Here is a 21610-nt window from a genome sequence, read left to right on the forward strand (position 1 = left end):
CGGATTTAGATTTAGTTGGATGAAAAATTAGAACTGTATGAACTACACCATTGAAAACAATGGGAGGCAAAATAAAGGCATTTTCAATGCGGATTGCTATGCTAAAAAAGCGTTGGCATCTGCTTACAAGAAAAGCTGTGTGAACAAGGCCCTAAGGATCACTCTGAATAAAACTGACACTGCATTATGCCTGTGTCACACAGAATGGCTTCATGGGCTGCAGGTTGTGCACCCCTTGGTAAGGCAGATCACCCCTTTAGTGGCAGCAACAGGCAGCTGAGAATATTACAAGTATGTGTGTGAAAAATACAAAATCCAACACTGCCGATGAATTTTACCGAACGACTGCAACAACTTGCAGTCCCAGTTTAAACACATATGCAGAAAATCTGTGTTAAATGACCCAAATATTTTCTAAATAAAATAGTTTTTATTGAGACATGATAAAAATACAAAATACAATAATAGCATCAAAAATTGATTCAAATATAAGTCCTCACAGTAAAGAAAGTACTGAGTGGGCTACTGGCCATAACATCTATACCATACAGAAGTACATTGTAAATAAACAACCATGGTGAGTCACATAACAAAAATAAACTACTGTGAAATAGACCATCAGAATCGATAGATACAACTGGCAAGGTAGCTAAAAAAAGAGTAAAAGAGAAGTTGACAGACCATGCAGATATACAATGGGATAAAGAGTAGCGATGTGCCAGGAGTCCACTTACACCCAACGCGTTTCGCCACCAGGCTTCGTTAGGGGGAAAAGGATTTTTCCGTGGTCTGTCAACTTCTCTTCTACTCTTTTTTTAGCTACCTTGCCAGTTGTATCTATCGATTCTGATGGTCTAGTTCACAGTAGTTTATTTTTGTTATGTGACTCACCATGGCTGTTTATTTACAATGTACTTCTGTATGGTATAGATGTTATGGCCAGTAGCCCACTCAGTACTTTCTTTACTGTGAGGTCTTATATTTGAATCAATTTTTGATGCTATTATTGTCTTATGTATTTTTATCATGTCTCAATAAAAACTATTTTATTTAGAAAATGTTTGGTTCATTTAACACTGATTTTCTGCATATGTGTTTAAACTATGACTTTGGTGTTTGACCAAATGATTCTATTGAGGCACTTTTTTTGGTGTTAACTTGCAGTCTCATACACATTTGATTGTAGATTGCAAAAAATGAATGGGAATGACAACATTAGTTTTACACCCTTGGGTCTTATCTCATAATCCAACCAAGGATTAGGGCTGCTTTTTTTCTTTCCCAATCTCTTATGCAACTTTTTTCCCGGCAGATACCCTATGGCTACACATCCGTTCACTGGGACAATGGACAAACAGTTTGTATGAATATTTCTCTTCTCCAGAGACTGCTAAGAGACCCAATACAAAAAGATTGACCCAAAATCTTAAGAAGAAAAAGCATCAAAGCCAGGTATGATCAATGACATAAATAAAGATGTAGGTCAGAAACCTCTTTTAAATACAACACATGGTGTTGAGCCACACTGAGTATTAAAGGGGTTGTCCAGTCCCTAAAAATTGACAACCTATCATCAGGATAGGCCATCAATAGCTGACACCTGGGACCCCCGCCGATCAGCTGTTTTGAAGGGAGTGCAGTGCGCTTCTTCACCTTCACTTCTACTTGCTCACTGTGAATCGCCTACACACACAGGTATTGCAGCCTTCTTCTCCCATTCACTTCAATTAAAGAAGAAGGCTGTGATACCTGTGAATCGCCGCTACATTTGTGTCGACGATCCACAGTGAGCAAGTAGAAATTAAGGGAAAGCAGCACTCGTACGAGGCCATCAATTTTTAGGGACTGGACTACCCCTTTAACCCTTTCATTGGAAATTTTGCACCAGGACAATGTACAAATAATACCTAAATGATAACATAAAAAAATCATACTAAACCCCCATACCTAAACATTTTTTAAAAGTAGACCCCTAGTACATAGTCAAATTGTTATTCTGCATTTTATACACACACGCAGTGTCATTCATTTTTGTGTCAAAGTGATATTTTTCATTAAAAAACACCCATAAAAAATATATTTTTGTGGCTAAAAGTGTGACCCAAGCAGAAAATTAGATGCAACACACATACAAAAAAAAAAAAGTTCAATATGTGAAGGGTTCATACGTACCACATACCTAAAAATCTGGACAGAACCGATAAAAACACAGGGACATATACAAAAACACCGAAAAAGGCCATACTTACAAATGGACACAGCCAGGTCAGAAATGCTGATGAAAGGGCGAGCAGGTGCTTTAAATAATAATAGCCACTCCCACTAGTCTTGAGGGGAGTGGTGTGTGGTGCATGGGATGTGTAGTAAGAAATAATAAATGAATAGTGTGTGTGCAAGTGTAATACTAGAAGTGAAATAAAGGGGGCAGTAATGAGTGAAGTGCCTCAATAGAAATAAATGGATAATGGGGTGCAAGTGTGTGAAACATGGAGGGATAGTGTGTACGTCATGAGGCACAACGTGTATAGCCAGGTAGAAGCCTATTTGTGACGCCTTGATAATTCATAGAGCGGGCTACCCTGCTTGCTATGCCAAACAACAACACACCATGCTCTCCCAGCATCAAAGACCCGGCTGTGTCCAAGAGAAGAGAATATACATAATAATGAAAAATACCTGGGGTATTGGTAATCATTTTGGCCAAAAGGACGCAAGCTCGCAATCCACGACAAGGATCCCCAGACTTGCGAGTCCCTAAATCCTAAACTGGAACAGAACGTTCCTGATGCACAAACAGAACAGATAAAAACACAGGGACATATACAAAAACACCGAAAAAGGCCATACTTACAAATGGACACAGCCAGGTCAGAAATGCTGATGAAAGGGCGAGCAGGTGCTTTAAATAATAATAGCCACTCCCACTAGTCTTGAGGGGAGTGGTGTGTGGTGCATGGGATGTGTAGTAAGAAATAATAAATGAATAGTGTGTGTGCAAGTGTAATACTATAAGTGAAATATAGGGGGCAGTAATGAGTGAAGTGCCTCAATAGAAATAAATGGATAATGGGGTGCAAGTGAGTGAAACATGGAGGGATAGTGTGTACGTCATGAGGCACAACGTGTATAGCCAGGTAGAAGCCTATTTGTGACGCCTTGATAATTCATAGAGCGGGCTACCCTGCTTGCTATGCCAAATAACAACACACCATGCTCTCCCAGCATCAAAGACCCGGCTGTGTCCAAGAGAAGCGAATATACATAATAATGAAAAATACCTGGGGTATTGGTAATCATTTTGGCCAAAAGGACGCAAGCTCGCAATCCACAACAAGGATCCCCAGACTTGCGAGTCCCTAAATCCTAAACTGGAACAGAACGTTCCTGATGCACAAACAGAACCGATAAAAACACAGGGACATATACAAAAACACCGAAAAAGGCCATACTTACAAATGGACACAGCCAGGTCAGAAATGCTGATGAAAGGGCGAGCAGGTGCTTTAAATAATAATAGCCACTCCCACTAGTCTTGAGGGGAGTGGTGTGTGGTGCATGGGATGTGTAGTAAGAAATAATAAATGAATAGTGTGTGTGCAAGTGTAATACTATAAGTGAAATATAGGGGGCAGTAATGAGTGAAGTGCCTCATTTGTAAGTATGGCCTTTTTCGGTGTTTTTGTATACCTAAAAATCTGGTTTCCAACTAGAAATTTAACCCCTTGCCGACCACCTCACGTAGATTAACGAGCTTCAGCACTGGTCCTTGTGCCTGCAGCCCATTAATCTACGTGTGCTCCTAACAGAGCACACAGGCGCTCCCCACAGACCGGCATCTCCCAGTATGGGCTGCTACTAGCAGCCTTAGTACTGGGGGAAAACATTGGGTCGGATCATAGCGATGATCCGAACAGATTAACCCCTTAAATGCGGCAGTCAATAGCGACCTCCGCATTTAAGTTGTTACAAAAATATCGGCACCCCGCCACGCGATTGTGGGGGCCGATTGTTGCTATGGCAACCGGAAGCCTAACAAAGGCTTCCGGTCTGCCATCTATGGAAGGCGATTAGGTCCTGCCGAAGGCAGAACCTAATATGCCCCGTTAGTGTGAAACTGACAGGTATAATACCCTGCAATACATAAGTATTGCAGGGTATTATAACAACGATCCAACAATTGGATCTTCAAGTCCCTAGTGGGACTAAAAAGTTAAAAAAAGCTACAAAAAATGTACAAAAGTAAAATTTCAAAATAATAAAATAAAAAAAATCGCCCTTTTTCCCTTATAAAGTCCATTATTATTATAAAAAATGAAAAAAATAAATAAACTATGCATAATTAGTATCGCCGCGTCCATAACAGGCTGAACTATAAAAAAATATAATGTAATTTATCCCGCACGGTGACCGCCATAAAATAAATATTTAAAGAAAGACGATACCGGAATCGCTATTTTTTGTCACTTCAGCTCCCAAAAAATTTAATAAATAGGGATCAAAAAGTCGCATCTACTCAAAAATGTTACCAATAAAAACTACTGTTTGTTCCGTAAAAAAACAAGCCCTCACATAGCTTTCTTCATGGAAAAATAAAAAAAGTTGTGGCTGTTAGAATATGGCGACACAAAAACAAAATAATTTTTTTAAAACCGTGATTTTATCGTGCATACACCGTAAAATATAAAAAAAACTATTAACATAAGGTATCGCCGTAATTGCATCAACCTGCAGAATAAATTAAATATGTCATTTATAGCGCACGGTGAACGCCGTAAAAAAAAAAGAATAGCAAACTTGAGCTCCAAAAGCCAAATAGCGCTCCTTCCCTTCTGAGCCCTGCTATGTGTCAAACAGCAGTTTATTACCACATGTGGGGTATTGCCGTAACCCGAAGAAATTGCTTTACAAATCTTGGGGCGCTTTTTCTTCTTTATTCCTTGTAAAAATTTATAATTTCTAACTTTTATTGGAAAAAATTTAGATTTTCATTTTTACGGACAAAACACCTAAAGGGTTAAGAAACTTTCTAAATGCTGTTTTGAGAACTCTGAGGGGTTCAGTTTTTAAAATTTGGTTACTTATGGGGGTTTCTAATATATGAGGCCCTCAAAGCCGCTTCAGAACTGAACTGGTCCCTATAAAAATAGGTTTTGGCCTTATAGCGTCCTGGAAAAAAAAAAAGGATGTTCAAAAAACGATGCCAACATAAAGTAGACATATGGGAAATGTTAATTAGTAACTATTTTGTGTGGTATTGCTATCTGTTTTACAAGCAGATACATTTACATTTAGAAAAATGTGAATTTTTGCAAATTTTCTCTAAAGTTTTGAGTTTTTAACAAACAAATACTGAACTTATTGATCAAATTTTGCCACGAACATAAAGTACAATATGTCACGAGAAAACAATCTCAGAATCGCTTGGATAGGTAAAAGCATTCCCAAGTTATTACCACATAAAATCACACGTCAGATTTGAACAAATCGGCTGCGTCCACAAGGCCAAAACAGGCTCAGTCCTGAAGGGGTTAAACCAAGTAACAACTTATAAAATACAGGGATAACACAATTTGAAAAGTGAGTGCACTACAAACCCTATATATTTCTTGAAAGCAGATAACCCGATGATTGCAATTGTTTTGACTTGTGACAACCAGGAATTATTTAAAAGAACAATACATTAAAACATACATTTGCACCTAAAACTCACATACAAGCAGAGGTTTACTCACAAAAACTATTTAAAATGAATATATCAAGGTTTGCAAAGTTTACATCAACTAAAGCTTTATACCGTATATAAAATTACAACTTAATCATTCATACAAACATCTTCACACAACTTTTCATCAAAAATTCAACTTTGCGACTTAAATGCGTACTCAACCAGACCTTTTATGCACACAAAATGTACTCTGCAAAAAACTGTAAGATGTGAGGAGTTGATACATACCACACATGTCTATGTTTATATTATGTTCCATCCCCATATACAAACGCTCAAGCTGTGATCACATGTCGCGGTCAAATCTCTTTTTTTTGCACAAAATTACCGCGATGTGTGAGCACAGCCTAACCCTAAATCAATAATCGCAAATCCCTTAACAAAATCTAAAACATTAAGTAATACCGAATTTTTTTGTGGAATTAGATGGAAACGATTGTTCATGGCAAACGTCAGTGGATGAAAATGTATTTTCTGAGTAACGTAAATCTTTTTCATCCATCAAAAATGTATATGACATTTCTCTCTAGTGATAATTATTATCGCTGTGACGGTAGCAAGTAATGGGTATCGCTAGAGAATCGATGAGCTGATTTTACACTAAAGATCTGGAACGGCCAGGATAGGGACATTGTAAAATGTATACATTTTATTGATGTTAGTGAATGTGCGAGTGTTCGGATCCGGATGCTGGCAAATGCCTTGGCTGTGGAGTAAATAAAGGGCCTAGTTAGACACAGAGGGGTGATTAGATGAGACTGAATGTACTAATGTTATCCCCATATTAAGTGTCGCTGATGCATCATTACCAATTTAATAAACCAATAAAGCAACGAAACCTGTTTCTTGGAGAATGTGGGAATGGCCACAGCTTTATTTAACACAACCAAACATTTTTGTATCACATGGCCCTGAAGTAACCACTTAATTTATTCAAATCTCCTGTGATGCCGCCCACTGTGAAGCGGCGCGCATGTAGGTTCTTCTCCGGATTTTACTCTTCAGAGCCTATCTCCGCCTGCTGTGACATCTGAAAAAACAAAGAAAAACCACAGAAACACGCCTACGCAAAGAAAAAAGCAAGCAGCTGACGAGCCATAAGAGACATGGCATAGAAAAGCAAATAAATTAAAAGACAGAGAAACACCATAACTACACACCCAAATTTTACCTAAAGAGGGAGGGCGGGAGGGACGTTTGCAGCTCCAGCAGGTAAGATGGTGAACTGCCCTTGACCTCAACTATTTATCTGCTCCTAACCCCTCCTCTATCCCCTTGTCCCACCAATCCCTGCTCCTGATTTTTCCCGCACTTTTCCCCCCCTTCTTTCCCCCTATCACATACAGTCCCAGGCACTTTCTCTATTTGATTTAGTGCCTCAAGACTGCATGTACTAATGTTATCCCCATATTAAGTGTCGCTGATGCATCATTACCAATTTAATAAACCAATAAAGCAACGAAACCTGTTTCTTGGAGAATGTGGGAATGGCCACAGCTTTATTTAACACAACCAAACATTTTTGTATTACATGGCCCTGAAGTAACCACTTAATTTATTCACATCTCCTGTGATGCCGCCCACTGTGAAGCGGCGCGCATGTAGGTTCTTCTCCGGATTTTACTCTTCAGAGCCTATCTCCGCCAAGGAGGATACCGCGAACACCTACGCGGTACTCTGACCACCCCCACCACACAATGCCAAACCAGCCTCCACTCCATCTTGCAGACCCGACAGCATGATGTCGATCCCAATGTCATTTAAATGAACGCCGTCAGATAACAATAAGTCCCCATTGTCACCTTCCAACATCAAATGACGAATTGCTACCCCCCCAATGGAACGAACAAACCTGGAAATACGAACATTCAACAGCCGTCTTGACCGCTCGATGGCCACAGCACTTCTAGCTCCTCGCCAATGAGTTCGTGCAATCACCTCGGACCAAACAATCACACAATCAGAAAAAAGCTGTTTGAAATGACCCAAATCAGCCTTGATAAGGGACAACAACTCAGACAATTTCACATTTCCCAAATCATTTCCCCCAACATGTATAACGAGCACAATTGGACCGCGGCATTCCCGACTAACTTCAACTATTAACGGCAACAGCTGAACCCACCTCAGCCCTCTGATACCTTTCCAGTGCACCTCGGCCGATGACACCCCAAGACTGAGGCCTAAAGGCCGATACTCAGCCCGACGAGCTGCCCAGAAAATAAAAGAATGGCCAATTATCCATACTTGTGGCCGATGTTCTGAAATGACAAGGAAAGAATCAAAGCAAAACCAGATCCGGACGCACATAGGACCTGTAACAAGTTGAACTCCACCTACCCAGACGTTTAATATCTTCCTCCCCCATACCTAAAGCATTAGCCTCCGTGGCTGCCCCTATTTTAAACGAATGAGTCCCAAACTCAGAAGGATCAACGCCCAAATGCTCCAAACAAGACTTAAGAACGGCTCCAAATTGAAATCAAGTAAGCGGCAAAGAATTAGAGTGTATCAAGAAAGGAACCCCATCAGCTAGAAAAGACAAAAACTCACGCACCAAACGAACTGGACAGAATTCGCCACCCAATGAATTCACACACAACCAAACACCAACGCCCATCTGATCAGTCTTGGACCGTCTCACACATACCCGAACCACTTTTTCCTCCAATAAAACATCCGCAAACAGAAGACCCCCAAACCGCTTTGCACTCGGTGACACCAATTCGCTCACCCGCAATGCTGCGAAAAAGGCCAAAGAAAAAGCAGTACGCAGCAAAACAGACTCATAAGGATCAAAGCAAACTGCCGGAACAACCGTCAGAATCCTTAGTAATAAAGCATACGTAATGGGCCTCCTAGCATCCTTCACAATATGCTCCTTCTTCCACCCCTTCAATGCCTGTCTAATAACAAACATTTTAGTCACATCAGTAGAACCCCACAACTTCAACATAAACGCAATACCAGTCAAACCTTTTGAAACCGTGTACACCGAAGAACCATTAGTACGCATCCGAGACAAATACTCCAACGTAACCTCATAATGCTGCTCATCATTTGTAGGAAAAACCCCGCCAGATAATTCCAACCACTCCGCCCAAGACTTATTATGGCTCCGCCATGTACCTGGTACCACAGAACCTTGAACTAGCCGGGCAAGTTCCCCTCGACCAGGGCCCATAAGTGATCTGGGCAACGCTCCCCTTCCAGCCTGCACCACGCCATATTGTCCGTCCAAAAACGTATGCGACTATTAAACATCTTTGAACCCCACAATTCCACTACAACCACAATGGGAAAGAGTTCTAAAAGTGTCAAATTCAATGTCAGACTCATACTACTCCAGCCCACAGGCCAACGTGCAAAACACCACTCCGCTCCAAAAACCACACCGAAACCGACACTGCCAGCAGCATCTGTGAACAGCTGTAACTCAAAACTGGAAACCTCCTCAGACTGACAAATCGCCCTACCATTAAAAGATCGCAAAAAAGTCTGCCACACACGCAAATCATCTTTCATTTGCCTAGTGACACGAATTAAATGATGTGACCGCGAAATACCCCTAGTCGCCAATGATAGGCGTCTAGAGAAAACGCGACCCATGGGAACGATCCTGCAAGCAAAAACCAGCAACCCTAACAGTGACTGAAGATGCTTCAGGGTAACCTTTTTTGATAAAACAAATTCGTCAATGGTAGAAAGCAAACGCGCAAGCTTGTCGTCAGGTAATTTGAAAACCATCTCTTGCGTATCAATTTCAATAACCCAGAAACGACAAAATCATGGCCGGACCCACCGTCTTGTCCTCCGCTATCGGGACACCAAATTCAGACATTAAAACTCGAAAGGTTTTCAGCAAATAACCACATATTCCTGAATCACTTGGACCTACAAATAAAAAGTCGTCTAAATAATGAATGGCTGAAGAAATACCTGTCTTGAAACGAACTGTCCATTCCAGAAAGGAACCAAAAACTTCAAAATAGTAACATGAGATGGCACAACCCATAGGCAAACACATGTCTACAAAAAACTGCTCATCTAAACGACATCCCAACAAATGGAAACAGGCAGGATCCACAGGCAACAAACGAAAAGCTGACTCTATGTCCGATTTAGCAAGCAAGGCACCTACGCCTGCCTCCCGTACCAACCGCACAGCCACATCAAAAGACGTGTAAGACACTGCAGCCTCATCTCTGGAGATCCCATCGTTGACCGTGCCAAACACATGTTTTCTTTCACCGATTTTAAATTATCTGACAACATCAAAACCGAAGAAAAAACATGCGGAATGAAAAAACCTTCACTGAAGCCCCGACCTAACAGGTCTGCTTCCTGTCTCTTGGGATACCTGGCGAGCCACGGCTCCATCGCGAGAGCGCTCACCGGAGTTCTCCGCTGCACCGGCAGGACCCACCTTGGAAGGTTGTTTTGCCCGTCGGAAACAGCGAAGCGCGGAATGGGCACCCCCGCAGATGGAGCACTCATGACGAAACTTGCAGGAAGAATAGAACCTGCAATGTCCCTCATTGTAGAGCCAACATGCTCCTGTTGGGCGCTGCGCCGCAATACCGGGTGCTGAACCCGAAACTGTGGCTCCTGCCTGAAAGGGCCGAGCCTGCTTTTGAGCCAAAATTAGCTGTAACCACACATCCGTCGCCTTTGACGCCCAACCAATGTCAGGCGTCAAAGCCAACCGACGGCGAAATTCCTCGTCATATCTCCACCAAGCTGCACCTCCGTGCAATTTGTGGGCACTGAATATGGTGTCTACATACACAAACAGTTCGGCCCCTTTTTCCGGAAAACGTTGACAAATGACATGAGCCAAGGTAGAAAAACCCTGGAGCCAATTGCCAAAAATTTTCGCAACTTTTACCTTTTTCTCCGAACCTCTTTCGAAAGCACGCTCCTTATCTATCGTCACATGATCGACCGACACCAAGGACCAAACATCCACAAAGTCATGTGCCCATATCTTGTCCTTGATCTCGGCCGACAGGTGAGTTCCTAAAGGAGCAACACCACAAAACAGCGAATCACGGAATGTCAAGCCAGACATACTGGCCGCCCGCTCAGGCGGAGGCTGAGCCCCCCCTGGCGAAACCAACGGAACCGAAGCTCCGCCTTTTGTACACAAACCATCCAACAAGCTTTTTAATGCAGAAACTAAATCAATAGCAGATAAATCACCCTTAGGTAGCCATGCGTTCCCACATGGAGACTCACCGGAGAAGGACGTCCTCGTCACTTCCGAGGGTGCATCAACTCTCCCAGACACCGGAACCACAGGCAGATCCCCACCAGGTGGACAGGCTGAGGCGACTTCTGGAACTGGAACTAGCGAAGACAAATGACGATCCCTGTGCTCCCGACGACGACTCCTCGTGTATCTCCTTCCCGTGCGGCTGGGTGTACTGGCTCCCGACGACGACTGGGACGGCGAAGAAGATGCTGTACTGGAAGACACACTCCTACTCCGGGAACGGCGACGTCTCTCAACCTGATGGCGTGGACGCCCGTGACCACCACGACGATGTCCTCTCCCATGCCGTCTCCTTCGCCGTCTGCGTCTCGCCGACACCGCACCTGGAAGAGAAAACTCCGAAAGAGAAACTGGCAAATCACGTTGCTCCGCAGACTGCCCGCACGGCAACAGATCACTGCTACCGCACGACAATCCACCCAGCGAACTCCTCTCATTCACAGTGCCTGTGCCTGGTAACCACAGGCCACTCACCAGCTCTCTCCCCAGCTCTGTGTCATTTCCAGAACCACCAGCAGGTGGCAGCAACTGCACACCTAACCTGCTGGTGCCTGAGGCCTGCATCTCTGCTCTCCTGAGACCGCCCCCTCCAGCTCCCCTCTCAACCACGGCCTTCTGTGAGAGGGAGAAAGCTGTTGGGCCGGGAAGAAGAACCAGCGGTGCACTAATAACGGCCCCGGCTTCTGCGGCTGCTTGCGGCCTTGCACTGCCTGCAGCCCGGATGGGGAGAACTGCAGAAGCTCCCCCAGTGGGTGGCACGACGTCGGGACCGGGTGAAGGGGAGAGTAGGCGACGGCGCCTCCGTCCCGCTCCTGAAGAGCGAACGGTGCCGGCCCGCCTCTGGATGGCTGAAGGTGGACTGGGGCTCAAACGGGGAGGAGGCCGAGAAACCCGGCGCGGCCTACCTCTAACTGCTGACGCCGACGGGACTCCACCGCTGCTGACACCGACGACCACCGGCGGTAACACCTCCTGCCTGCGATCCCCTGCCAGGAACACCTCCAGCCAGCTTGTACCCTCCGTGGCAACCCGCTGTGCCACCTGCCTCATCAGCTCATCCGCCATCTGCACTCCGGAAAACGCCCTGGACCGCAGAGGAAGATCTCTCACAGGACCAGACGTCTGACGTTTGCAGCTCCAGCAGGTAAGATGGTGAACTGCCCTTGACCTCAACTATTTATCTGCTCCTAACCCCTCCTCTATCCCCTTGTCCCACCAATCCCTGCTCCTGATTTTTCCCGCACTTTTCCCCCCCTTCTTTCCCCCTATCACATACAGTCCCAGGCACTTTCTCTATTTGATTTAGTGCCTCAAGCTTCAGCTCATCTTCTCACTCCTTTTCTAAAAAAAAAAGACCAACATGACAATCAGAGAGCAAGTATGCTCTCTCATTGATAAGGGTGTGTGTGTGTGGGGGGGGTGATGATGTGAACAAATGTTCATGAAACCCCTCAATCTGTAGTCCTCTACAGCCATACAGGGACAGGACTAGGATCACAGCTTCTCCTCCTCTCCCTGCACGCTGCCAGCATGTGCGAGTGTTCGGATCCGGATGCTGGCAAATGCCTTGGCTGTGGAGTAAATAAAGGGCCTAGTTAGACACAGAGGGGTGATTAGATGAGCTACAGCTCATCTTCTCACTCCTTTTCTAAAAAAAAAAGGAAGAGACCAACATGACAATCAGAGAGCAAGTATGCTCTCTCATTGATAAGGGTGTGTGTGTGTGGGGGGGGGGTGATGATGTGAACAAATGTTCATGAAACCCCTCAATCTGTAGTCCTCTACAGCCATACAGGGACAGGACTAGGATCACAGCTTCTCCTCCTCTCCCTGCACGCTGCCAGCATGTGCGAGTGTTCGGATCCGGATGCTGGCAAATGCCTTGGCTGTGGAGTAAATAAAGGGCCTAGTTAGACACAGAGGGGTGATTAGATGAGCTACAGCTCATCTTCTCACTCCTTTTCTAAAAAAAAAAGGAAGAGACCAACATGACAATCAGAGAGCAAGTATGCTCTCTCATTGATAAGGGTGTGTGTGTGTGGGGGGGGGTGATGATGTGAACAAATGTTCATGAAACCCCTCAATCTGTAGTCATCTACAGCTATACAGGGACAGGACTAGGATCACAGCTTCTCCTCCTCTCCCTGCACGCTGCCAGCACATCCCCGCTGGGAAAAAAAGAGAAAAAACTATTAAAGGAAGGGTGTCGCGAAAAAAATATTTTTTAGATCCATTTGCTTTTAGTGTTTTATTAAACTTTTTTTTTTATTTATTTGTGTGTTTGTGTTTTATTTTTATTTTTTTCTAACTTTTTCTTCACTATGGGGGCTGCCATTTTTTTCATCTCTGTATGTGTCGATTAACGACACATACAGAGATGGAATACAGCACATACATCCCCATAGAGAATGCGAACGGGAGCCGTTCGCATTCACTATGGTGTACGCCGTTTGTGTGGGAACGGCGCATGCGCCGCTCCCACACAGTCCAAATGGAAGGTCTTCGGACGAGCGACATCCGGCGCCATTTTCTTGTGGACCGGAAGCCGCGGCCGGACAGTAAGATGACTACTTCCGGTCGCGGCTTCCAGACATGTGTTCTGAAGAAAGCACTAGGAGTGGAGGGAGCAGACGGAGCGGAAGGACCGGAGGCAGCGGCGGCGGCAGGAGCAGGTAAGTTATGTCTGTTCGTGTTTTAGTGTGTGATTACCACTGTATGTAAGCCTACTACACTGTGTATTCGCTCAAAAAATGGCGGCACACAGTGTAGGAGGTATGAACATTCAATCCCCTCCTTTCTCCTGGCACTAGCCAGGATAAGGGAGGGGGGATTCTGTGAGCTCACTAGAGCGTGTGTGTTTACACCAAATTTGCAGCATAAAGCAATGTGGTTGCTTTACCACATGCCAATGCTGCAATTTTGGTAATTGCTCCCTCTAGTGACCAGCACAGGGAAATGTTATAAATTAGAATCTAATTTATAATATTTCCTGACTTGTGAAAAAAATTAAAAAAATTATAACAATGTCTAATCATGTAAACACTAACTGTTTAACTAAAAAAAAATAAAACATTTCTAGCGACACATTCCCTTTAAAGACATAACCGATTGATATGGCTTATACCTTTTGCCAGTGATATTGGTTTGACCCAAGTTCTAGTATTGTTAGAACCAGTGTCGGACTGGGGTTTCTTGGTACCACAAGAGGAAATGACTGTGAGGGCCTAAATAGAAACAGTGTACATCCTCTTTTAATTTTATCTTTATTGTTAAAATTGCACACATGAAACGCATCATCAATAAGATCTAATAGGTTAATTGTAAATCAACCCATCAGAAATAGATTTCCAAGACTCTTGGGTCCCTTAATCCATGCACAAGTTCAATGGGGCCGATATGAGTTAGGTGGCACTCCACACTTTGAAACGTTAAACCTATATAAGAGCAGAGTAAGCATCGTACACCATATAAACAAGGATTGTTCTAAAAATATAAATTGTTATTGTTCAATAAAAGATGAAGGCTTGACGCGCTGAAACACGCGTTGGGGAAGGCGCCAGTTGGCCATTCAAATAGCACGCATAAGTAAGCAATTACTTATATGTAACTCTAACCGTAAATCTTTAGGTTGATTTAAAATAAATATTGTATTTCCATATTTATTACCCTGATAGGGATCTGCATACTACTGTAGTTGTTATATTTTTATTCGTTCCTGCCATTGCCTGCTGCTGTGTATAGTGGGCACTGTTCCTTTGATGCATATCTATACCTTTTTATACCAACTTGTTTGTCCATCAGAAATAGAGCCTAGTGGCAAATGACCGGTCCAAAGTCAGCTCCAAATGGGGCTGTCTTCTACAGGACCATTTGGACTTATTATTTTGTCAGAGCATGGGAAGTTGTGTGGGCCAGTGAAACCCTGTTTATGACATCCCTGGTGCAACAAATGCACAACAATATCTGCAGCTGCCAACTACTGTAGAGACACATGTAGGGGGTCCGAGAGCCAAATGCGGCACCTGAACCACTGGTTAGGGAACACTGCTTTCTATAACGGCTTAAATAATTGATCTATAAAAAACTATATTGAAAGTTATAGAGGATAGACATGGAGAGAATAGACTTGGAGTAACATTTAGAAAATGTACTGGACTCATATACTCATGTCACCAAATATATATACTAGAGTACAAGACTGCTGTGATTGAATAGCATTAATAATGAAGTATGCATTCAGTGATCCACTTTGACACAATGAGAGGTTTAAAGGGACCCTAGAGATGATCATATCGCATTTGACTGTACGTGAATAAAATAGGTTGTCCCTTATGAGAAGCTATTTCAGGCTGTATGTAGTGTTCTTAGCTAGGATAAAAAAACATGGCTGTACAATATTACAAAAACATGGTTGCTTTCTTCAAAAAACAACGCCAAGTCAATCAACAGGTTATGTATGATATTGCAGCTTAGTCTATTTAGCTGCAATACCAGACACAACCCGTTGACAGGCGTGGCACTGTTTCTGGAAGGAAGCCGCCATATTTTTCTGATCTTGTGCATTTATTCTTTTCTGATCCTGCACACCTATAATGTCAGGAAGTAAAAAATATATATATGCACCGATAATTACTTCTTTATCTGGAGAACATTTATAAAAATGCAATGTTAACTGTTTTTTATTGTAAATTTTCTTGGATGTGCCATATTCTTGAAAATACAACTACCACAAATGAAGTATTGAGCTCTGTGGAATATGTTACAAAGGACAATACAATTACGTAATATGATGATATTAGCAGGTTTAGGTTTTGAACTGTGGACTGCACTGCTGAACAGTTACAGAAACCTTTATATTTCCTGTTAAATCATTAAGGAACATCTCTTCGGCCTCAGTGGAGCAATTGCCAATAACATAGATGACCAGATTGAACTGACGTCCTACAAACCCCATAGAACTCAGCCAGAAAATGAATTCTGCGTCAGCTTGGAAAAACCTGGAAGTACCCAGGGTGGAAATGTAAGCATATCAGACTACACACTACAGTGGTTCACAAAGAAGATATTGAGTGTAGTTTATGTAGCTTATAATAGTTTATGTAGTTTATAAGCCTAGTGTTGCGTGAGGAATAATGCTACTTTCAATTATATAATGTAAAATATGTTGATGGGTAAATAAATGTGACTTGGTCTCTGACCAGGTCATCAGCAGAGGCATAACTTGAAGCTCCTGGGCCCCAATGCACATTCTATAACAGGTCCCCCCATCTACCATGATACTGGTATCTTCTTATGTGGCAGATGGGACTTTGGGCCCCTACAGGCACCAGGGCCTGGGTGCAACTGCTACCTCTGCACCCCCTATAGTTATGCCCCTGGTCATTAGGGAACTTAGTTATGGGTTACTCAGAAACCAACAATGCAAGAAGTTTTTTACAGTAGTGATGGGGTAGTTGTAGAGATTCCTCAGAAAGGAAATTTTTGTCAGGGGTTCTATGGTAAAAAAAAAGGTGTGCGTTAATACCGGATACCCTTTGGGATAGTGTTAGATGGTACGTGTAGGGAATCGATCACCAATATTTACATCCACATGGGCCCTCTGTACAGAAATCCGATAGCTTCTTATGTCATGATTGAGTTTAGTATTATTAGTAGTATAGTTTAATGTTCTTCCAATTTCTTTTCAGGGTGGTGAAAATCATCAGATATGTTATATTAAGGCAAGTATCGTGAAATCACAGTCAAACAACTTATCTGCCAGCCTTTGTTTGACTATTAGAATACTTGTGAGTAAAGAGGCATATATAGAAATGTATTTGAAACCATGAGAGTGAAAACCTTCATTCTCAGCCCAATAGCTCATGAAACTCCAATTGTAGGGTGTACTCAAGGCCGGCCCTGGGTGTACCAGTAATGACTGAGGTAAAGTTGCTTATTCTGACCAATGAATACATTTCTATCAGTTTTGCTGGCATCCCAAAAGCCAATGTACCTCCTAAGTGCTCGCGATGCAGCCCTAGCTCCTCTATTCCATCTGTGTACGGTAAATACAGGGGTAATATCACTGCACACATTTAAAGTTGAAGTTTGTGTTTGCATAAGTGTTATATAATACAGCCAGTTTTAGTATGTTGTTTTTCCCTTATGATTGCAGTGTTACATTGATGGTCCCTTTGGAACTCCAAGCCGGAGGATCTTCACCTCAGACCACGCAGTACTGGTTGGGGCAGGGATAGGCATAACTCCATTTGCTTCAATTCTCCAAAGCATCATGTACAGGTTCATATGCAATAAAGTGTCCTAGGAAGCCTTGTGGTGGGACTTTTATATATTTATATGAGGAGGAATCAAAACAGGTGGATACATTGGGTACAGCTTAATTATTGGGTGTAACCACACAACTAATTATGATTATAGTACTTTATCCATCATTTAATAAAACAATTGTCTTTTCAATGAATAAACCCTCAGCTAGGAACGCGGTTTGTCTTTACATGGCTTATTAAAATAATGTAATGCCATTTTGGCACAATGAGCTTAAAAGCTGCTCAATACAATTGTCCCTTGTGTTGAAGCCTATAGGGAGGAGCTGCATTTCTTAACCCCGGATGCTAAAATACTTTATCTTGCTAAAGCCTGAGTACATTATATGCTTGAATAAGTAAAAAAAAAAAAAAAGATTAGAATCAAAGGAGTTCCAAGTTTTCTTATTTTACAAAGCGTTTGCATCACATTAGCGACTAATATTGCTGTGTGAAATCCCTATTACTCAGTCCAATGTTCATATGAACGCTTGTTCCCAATCATTGCCCTGTGTAAACAGGGCAACGATCAGCCGATGAAAGAGGAAAACCTCGTTCGTCGGCTCATCTGCTTTTTTATGCAGCATTAAAAATCATCGTTGTCGACAGCACATCTCCCTGTGTAATCAGAGGGACGTGCTGCCAACATGATGTACATGTACAAGTGCTCGTCCCCATACATAAGCAATCATTGCTCCTTGTGACAGGAGCAAACGAGCGCTGATCAACGAGCTGTCTCATTGATCGGCGCTCATTTTCACGCCCAATATCGGCAGTTTAACCCCTTAAGGACGCAGCCTAGTTTGGGCCTTAAGGCTCAGAGCCCATTTTTCAAATCTGACATATTTCACTTTATGTGGTAATAACGTCGGAATGCTTAAACCTATCCAAGCGATTCTGAGATTGTTTTCTCGTGACACTTTGGGCTTCATGTTCGTGGTAAAATTTGGTCGATATATTCAGTCTTTATTTGTGAAAAATTGCAAAATTTAGAGAAAATTTACAAAAAATAGCATTTTTCAGAATTTAAATGCATCTGCTTGAAAAACAGACGGTTATACCACCCAAAATAGTTACTAGTTCACATTTCCCATATGTCTACTTTTGATTGGCATCGTTTTTTGAACATTCTTTTATTTTTCTTGGACGTTACAAGGCTTAGAACATAAACAGCAATTTCTCATATTCTTAAGAAAATTTCAAAAGCCTTTTTTTGAAGGTGCCAGTTCAGATCTGAAGTGGATTTGAGGGGACTATGTGTTAGAAACCCCCATAAAACACCCCATTTTAAAAACTAGACCCCTCAAAGTATTCAAAACAGCATATAGAAAGTTTTTTAACCCTTCAGGCATTTCACAGGAATTAAAGCAAAGTGGAAATTAAATTTGCAAATTTCATTTTTTCTGCTGAATTTCAATTTTATTCAATTTTTTTTTAGTAACAGAGAAGGTTTTACCAGAGAAACACTACTAAATATGTATTGTCCAGATTCTGCAGTTTTTAGAAATGTCCCACATGTGGCCCTACTGCGCTCGTGGACTAAAACACAAGCCCTAGAAGCAAAGAAGCACCTAGTGCATTTTGAGGCCTCTTTTTTATTAGAATATATTTTAGGCAGCATGCCAGGTTTGAAGAGGCGTTGAGGTATCAAAACAATGGAAACCCACCAGAAGTGACCCCATTTTGGAAATTACACCCCTCAAGGAATTCATTTATGGTTTTTGTTATCATTTTGACCGCACAGTTTTTTCACAGCACCTATTTGAATTGGGCTGTGAAATGAAAAAAATGATATTTTTTCCAATAAAATGTCATTTTTGATCAAAATTTCTTATTTTCACAGGGAACAACATACCCCATTTTGTTGCCCAATTTGTCCTTAGTGCGGCAATACCCCATTTGTGGTGATAAACTGCCGTTTGGGCCCATGGGAGGGCTCAGACGGAAAGGAGCGCTATGTGTTTGTTGGAGTCCAGATTTTGCTGGATTGGTTTTCGGGTGCCATGTTGCATTTGCAGAGCCCCAGAGGTATCAAAGCAATGGAAACCCACCAGAAGTGACCCCATTTTGGAAACTACACCCCTCAAGGAATTCATTTATGGTTTTTGTTATCATTTTGACCGCACAGTTTTTTCACAGCACCTATTTGAATTGGGCTGTGAAATGAAAAAAATGATATTTTTTCCAATAAGATGTCATTTTTGATCAAAATTTCTTATTTTCACAAGGAACAACATACCCCATTTTGTTGCCCAATTTGTCCTTAGTGCGGCAATACCCCATTTGTGGTGATAAACTGCCCTTTGGGCCCATGGGAGGGCTCAGAAGGAAAGGACCACCATTTGGCCTACTGGAGCTTTTCTGGTGCTAAGTCATGTGTGCAGAAGCCCCTGAGGTACCAGTACAGTTGAAACCCCCGAGAAGTGACCCCATTTTAAAAACTACACCCCTTAAGACATTCATCTAGAGGTGTAGTGAGCATTTTGACCCCACAGGTACTGTGTAAAAGATAATGCGCAGCAGATGGTGCAGTGTGAGATTTGCAATTTTATATATGTATATGCCATTTCAGTGTCCAATATAGTGTGCCCAGCATGCGCCACCGGAGATATACACCCCTTAAATTGTAATGTGGGTTCTCCTGGGTACGACAATACCCTACATGTGGCTGTTATCAGCTGCCTGGGCATACGGCAGGGCTCAGAAGGGAAAGATGAGGGGGGTAAGCTGTGCGGAGTGCATCAGGGTAAATTGAAAATCAAGGGATGTATGATACATTTTAAAACAATCTTTTATACAGAGCCCTGGTTTTTCGGGACACGTGTCACATTGGTATATTGTGTTCTTCCTTATCCCCCTCTTATAGCAGACTCTGCACCTCTTTTCACTCTTTCCCTTTCCACCGGTTTGGGGACCTTCTCCTGGAAAGTGTTGCCCTGGTACGATGCGCCCCCCCTTCCTGGTCCCTAAAGATTAGATCTTGAAATTCCAGGAAAGTTCCCCTCTGGCCTGCACATCGACGTAGCACATACGCATTGTACAAAGCCATCTGTATGATGTGCCCGGCCAGCTTCTTATACCTCACCGCATGGCGCTGTAGGGCTTCAGGACTTGATTTGACAAGTCCATCCCTCCCATGTACCTATTGTAGTCCAGGATGCAGTCTGGTTTGGGGGTGGCCTTTCCTTCATATATCCTAAACCTGTAGGTATACCCTGATGCACTCTCGCAGCTTATACATCTTCACGCCATACCTTGCCCTCTTACCTGGCAGGTACTGGCGGAATTGAACCCTCCCTTTAAAATGTACCAGGGACTCATCAATAGAAAAACACTTCTCGGGGGTGTATGCTTGGGAAAACCGGGCACTGGAACGGTCTAATAGGGGTCTCCGTTTATACAAACGGTCAAAACTGGGGTCATCTCGGAGTGGGCACGGCTCATTATCAGTATAATGTAAGAAGCGAAGTATTGCCTCATTTATTTATTTTTTTAGGTTCCAGTTCATTTCTGAAGTTGCTTTGAGGGGCCCATATATTAGAAACCCCTATCAAACACCCCATTTTAGAAACTAGACCCCTCAAAGTATTCACAACAGCATTTAGAAAGTTTATGAACCCTTTAGGTGTTTCACAGAAATTTAGAGCAAAGTAGAGGTGACATTTACTCTTTTTATACCATTTTTTTTATAACACAAAAGGATTTATCAGAGAAACGCAACTCAATACTTATTGCCCAGATTCTGCAGTTTAGAGAAATATCCCACATGTGGCCCTCGGGCGGTAATGGACTGAAGCACCGGCCTCCGAAGCAAAGGAGCACCTAGCGGATTTTGAGCCCTCTTTTTTATTAGGCACCATGTCCGGTTTGAAGAGGTCTTGTGGTGCCAAAACATTGGAAACCCCCCAAAAGTGACCCCAATTTGGAAACTAGACCCCTTGAGGAATCCATTGTAGTTTTCATGGGGTGCATGCGGCTTTTTGATCAGTTTTTATTCCATTTTTAGGTGGCGTGGTGACTAATAAACAGCAATTGTACTATTGTTTTTGTATACTTTTTTTTTTACAGCGTTCACCGTGCGCTATAAATGATATATTAACTTTATTCTGCGGGGCGATACGATCACGGCGATACCAGATGTTTATAGTTTTTTTTTATGTCTTATGGCGTTTGCACAATAAAGTACGTTTTGTAAACAATCATTCACTTTTTGTGTTACCTTATTCTAAGAGCCATAACGTTTTTATTTTTCAATCAATAAAGCCGTGCGAGGACTTATTTTTTGCGTAACGAACTGTATTTTCCATC

At 42.6% G+C, this 21610-nt stretch overlaps 1 protein-coding gene across 1 annotated transcript in view; it reads left to right on the forward strand.

The window, feature by feature from the left end:
• Nucleotides 1-21610, forward strand: part of NOX5 (NADPH oxidase 5) — a 66007-nt gene that overhangs the window by 34832 nt on the left and 9565 nt on the right. Inside the window, exons 9-12 of the mRNA XM_075855303.1 lie at nucleotides 1313-1452; nucleotides 15877-16020; nucleotides 16688-16720; nucleotides 17155-17279. Of these exons, the coding sequence (XP_075711418.1) occupies nucleotides 1313-1452; nucleotides 15877-16020; nucleotides 16688-16720; nucleotides 17155-17279 (442 nt within the window). The remainder of the gene's footprint in view (nucleotides 1-1312; nucleotides 1453-15876; nucleotides 16021-16687; nucleotides 16721-17154; nucleotides 17280-21610) is intronic.

This window comes from Rhinoderma darwinii, chromosome 3 (assembly GCF_050947455.1).
Source record: "Rhinoderma darwinii isolate aRhiDar2 chromosome 3, aRhiDar2.hap1, whole genome shotgun sequence".
Lineage (NCBI taxonomy): Eukaryota > Metazoa > Chordata > Amphibia > Anura > Rhinodermatidae > Rhinoderma > Rhinoderma darwinii.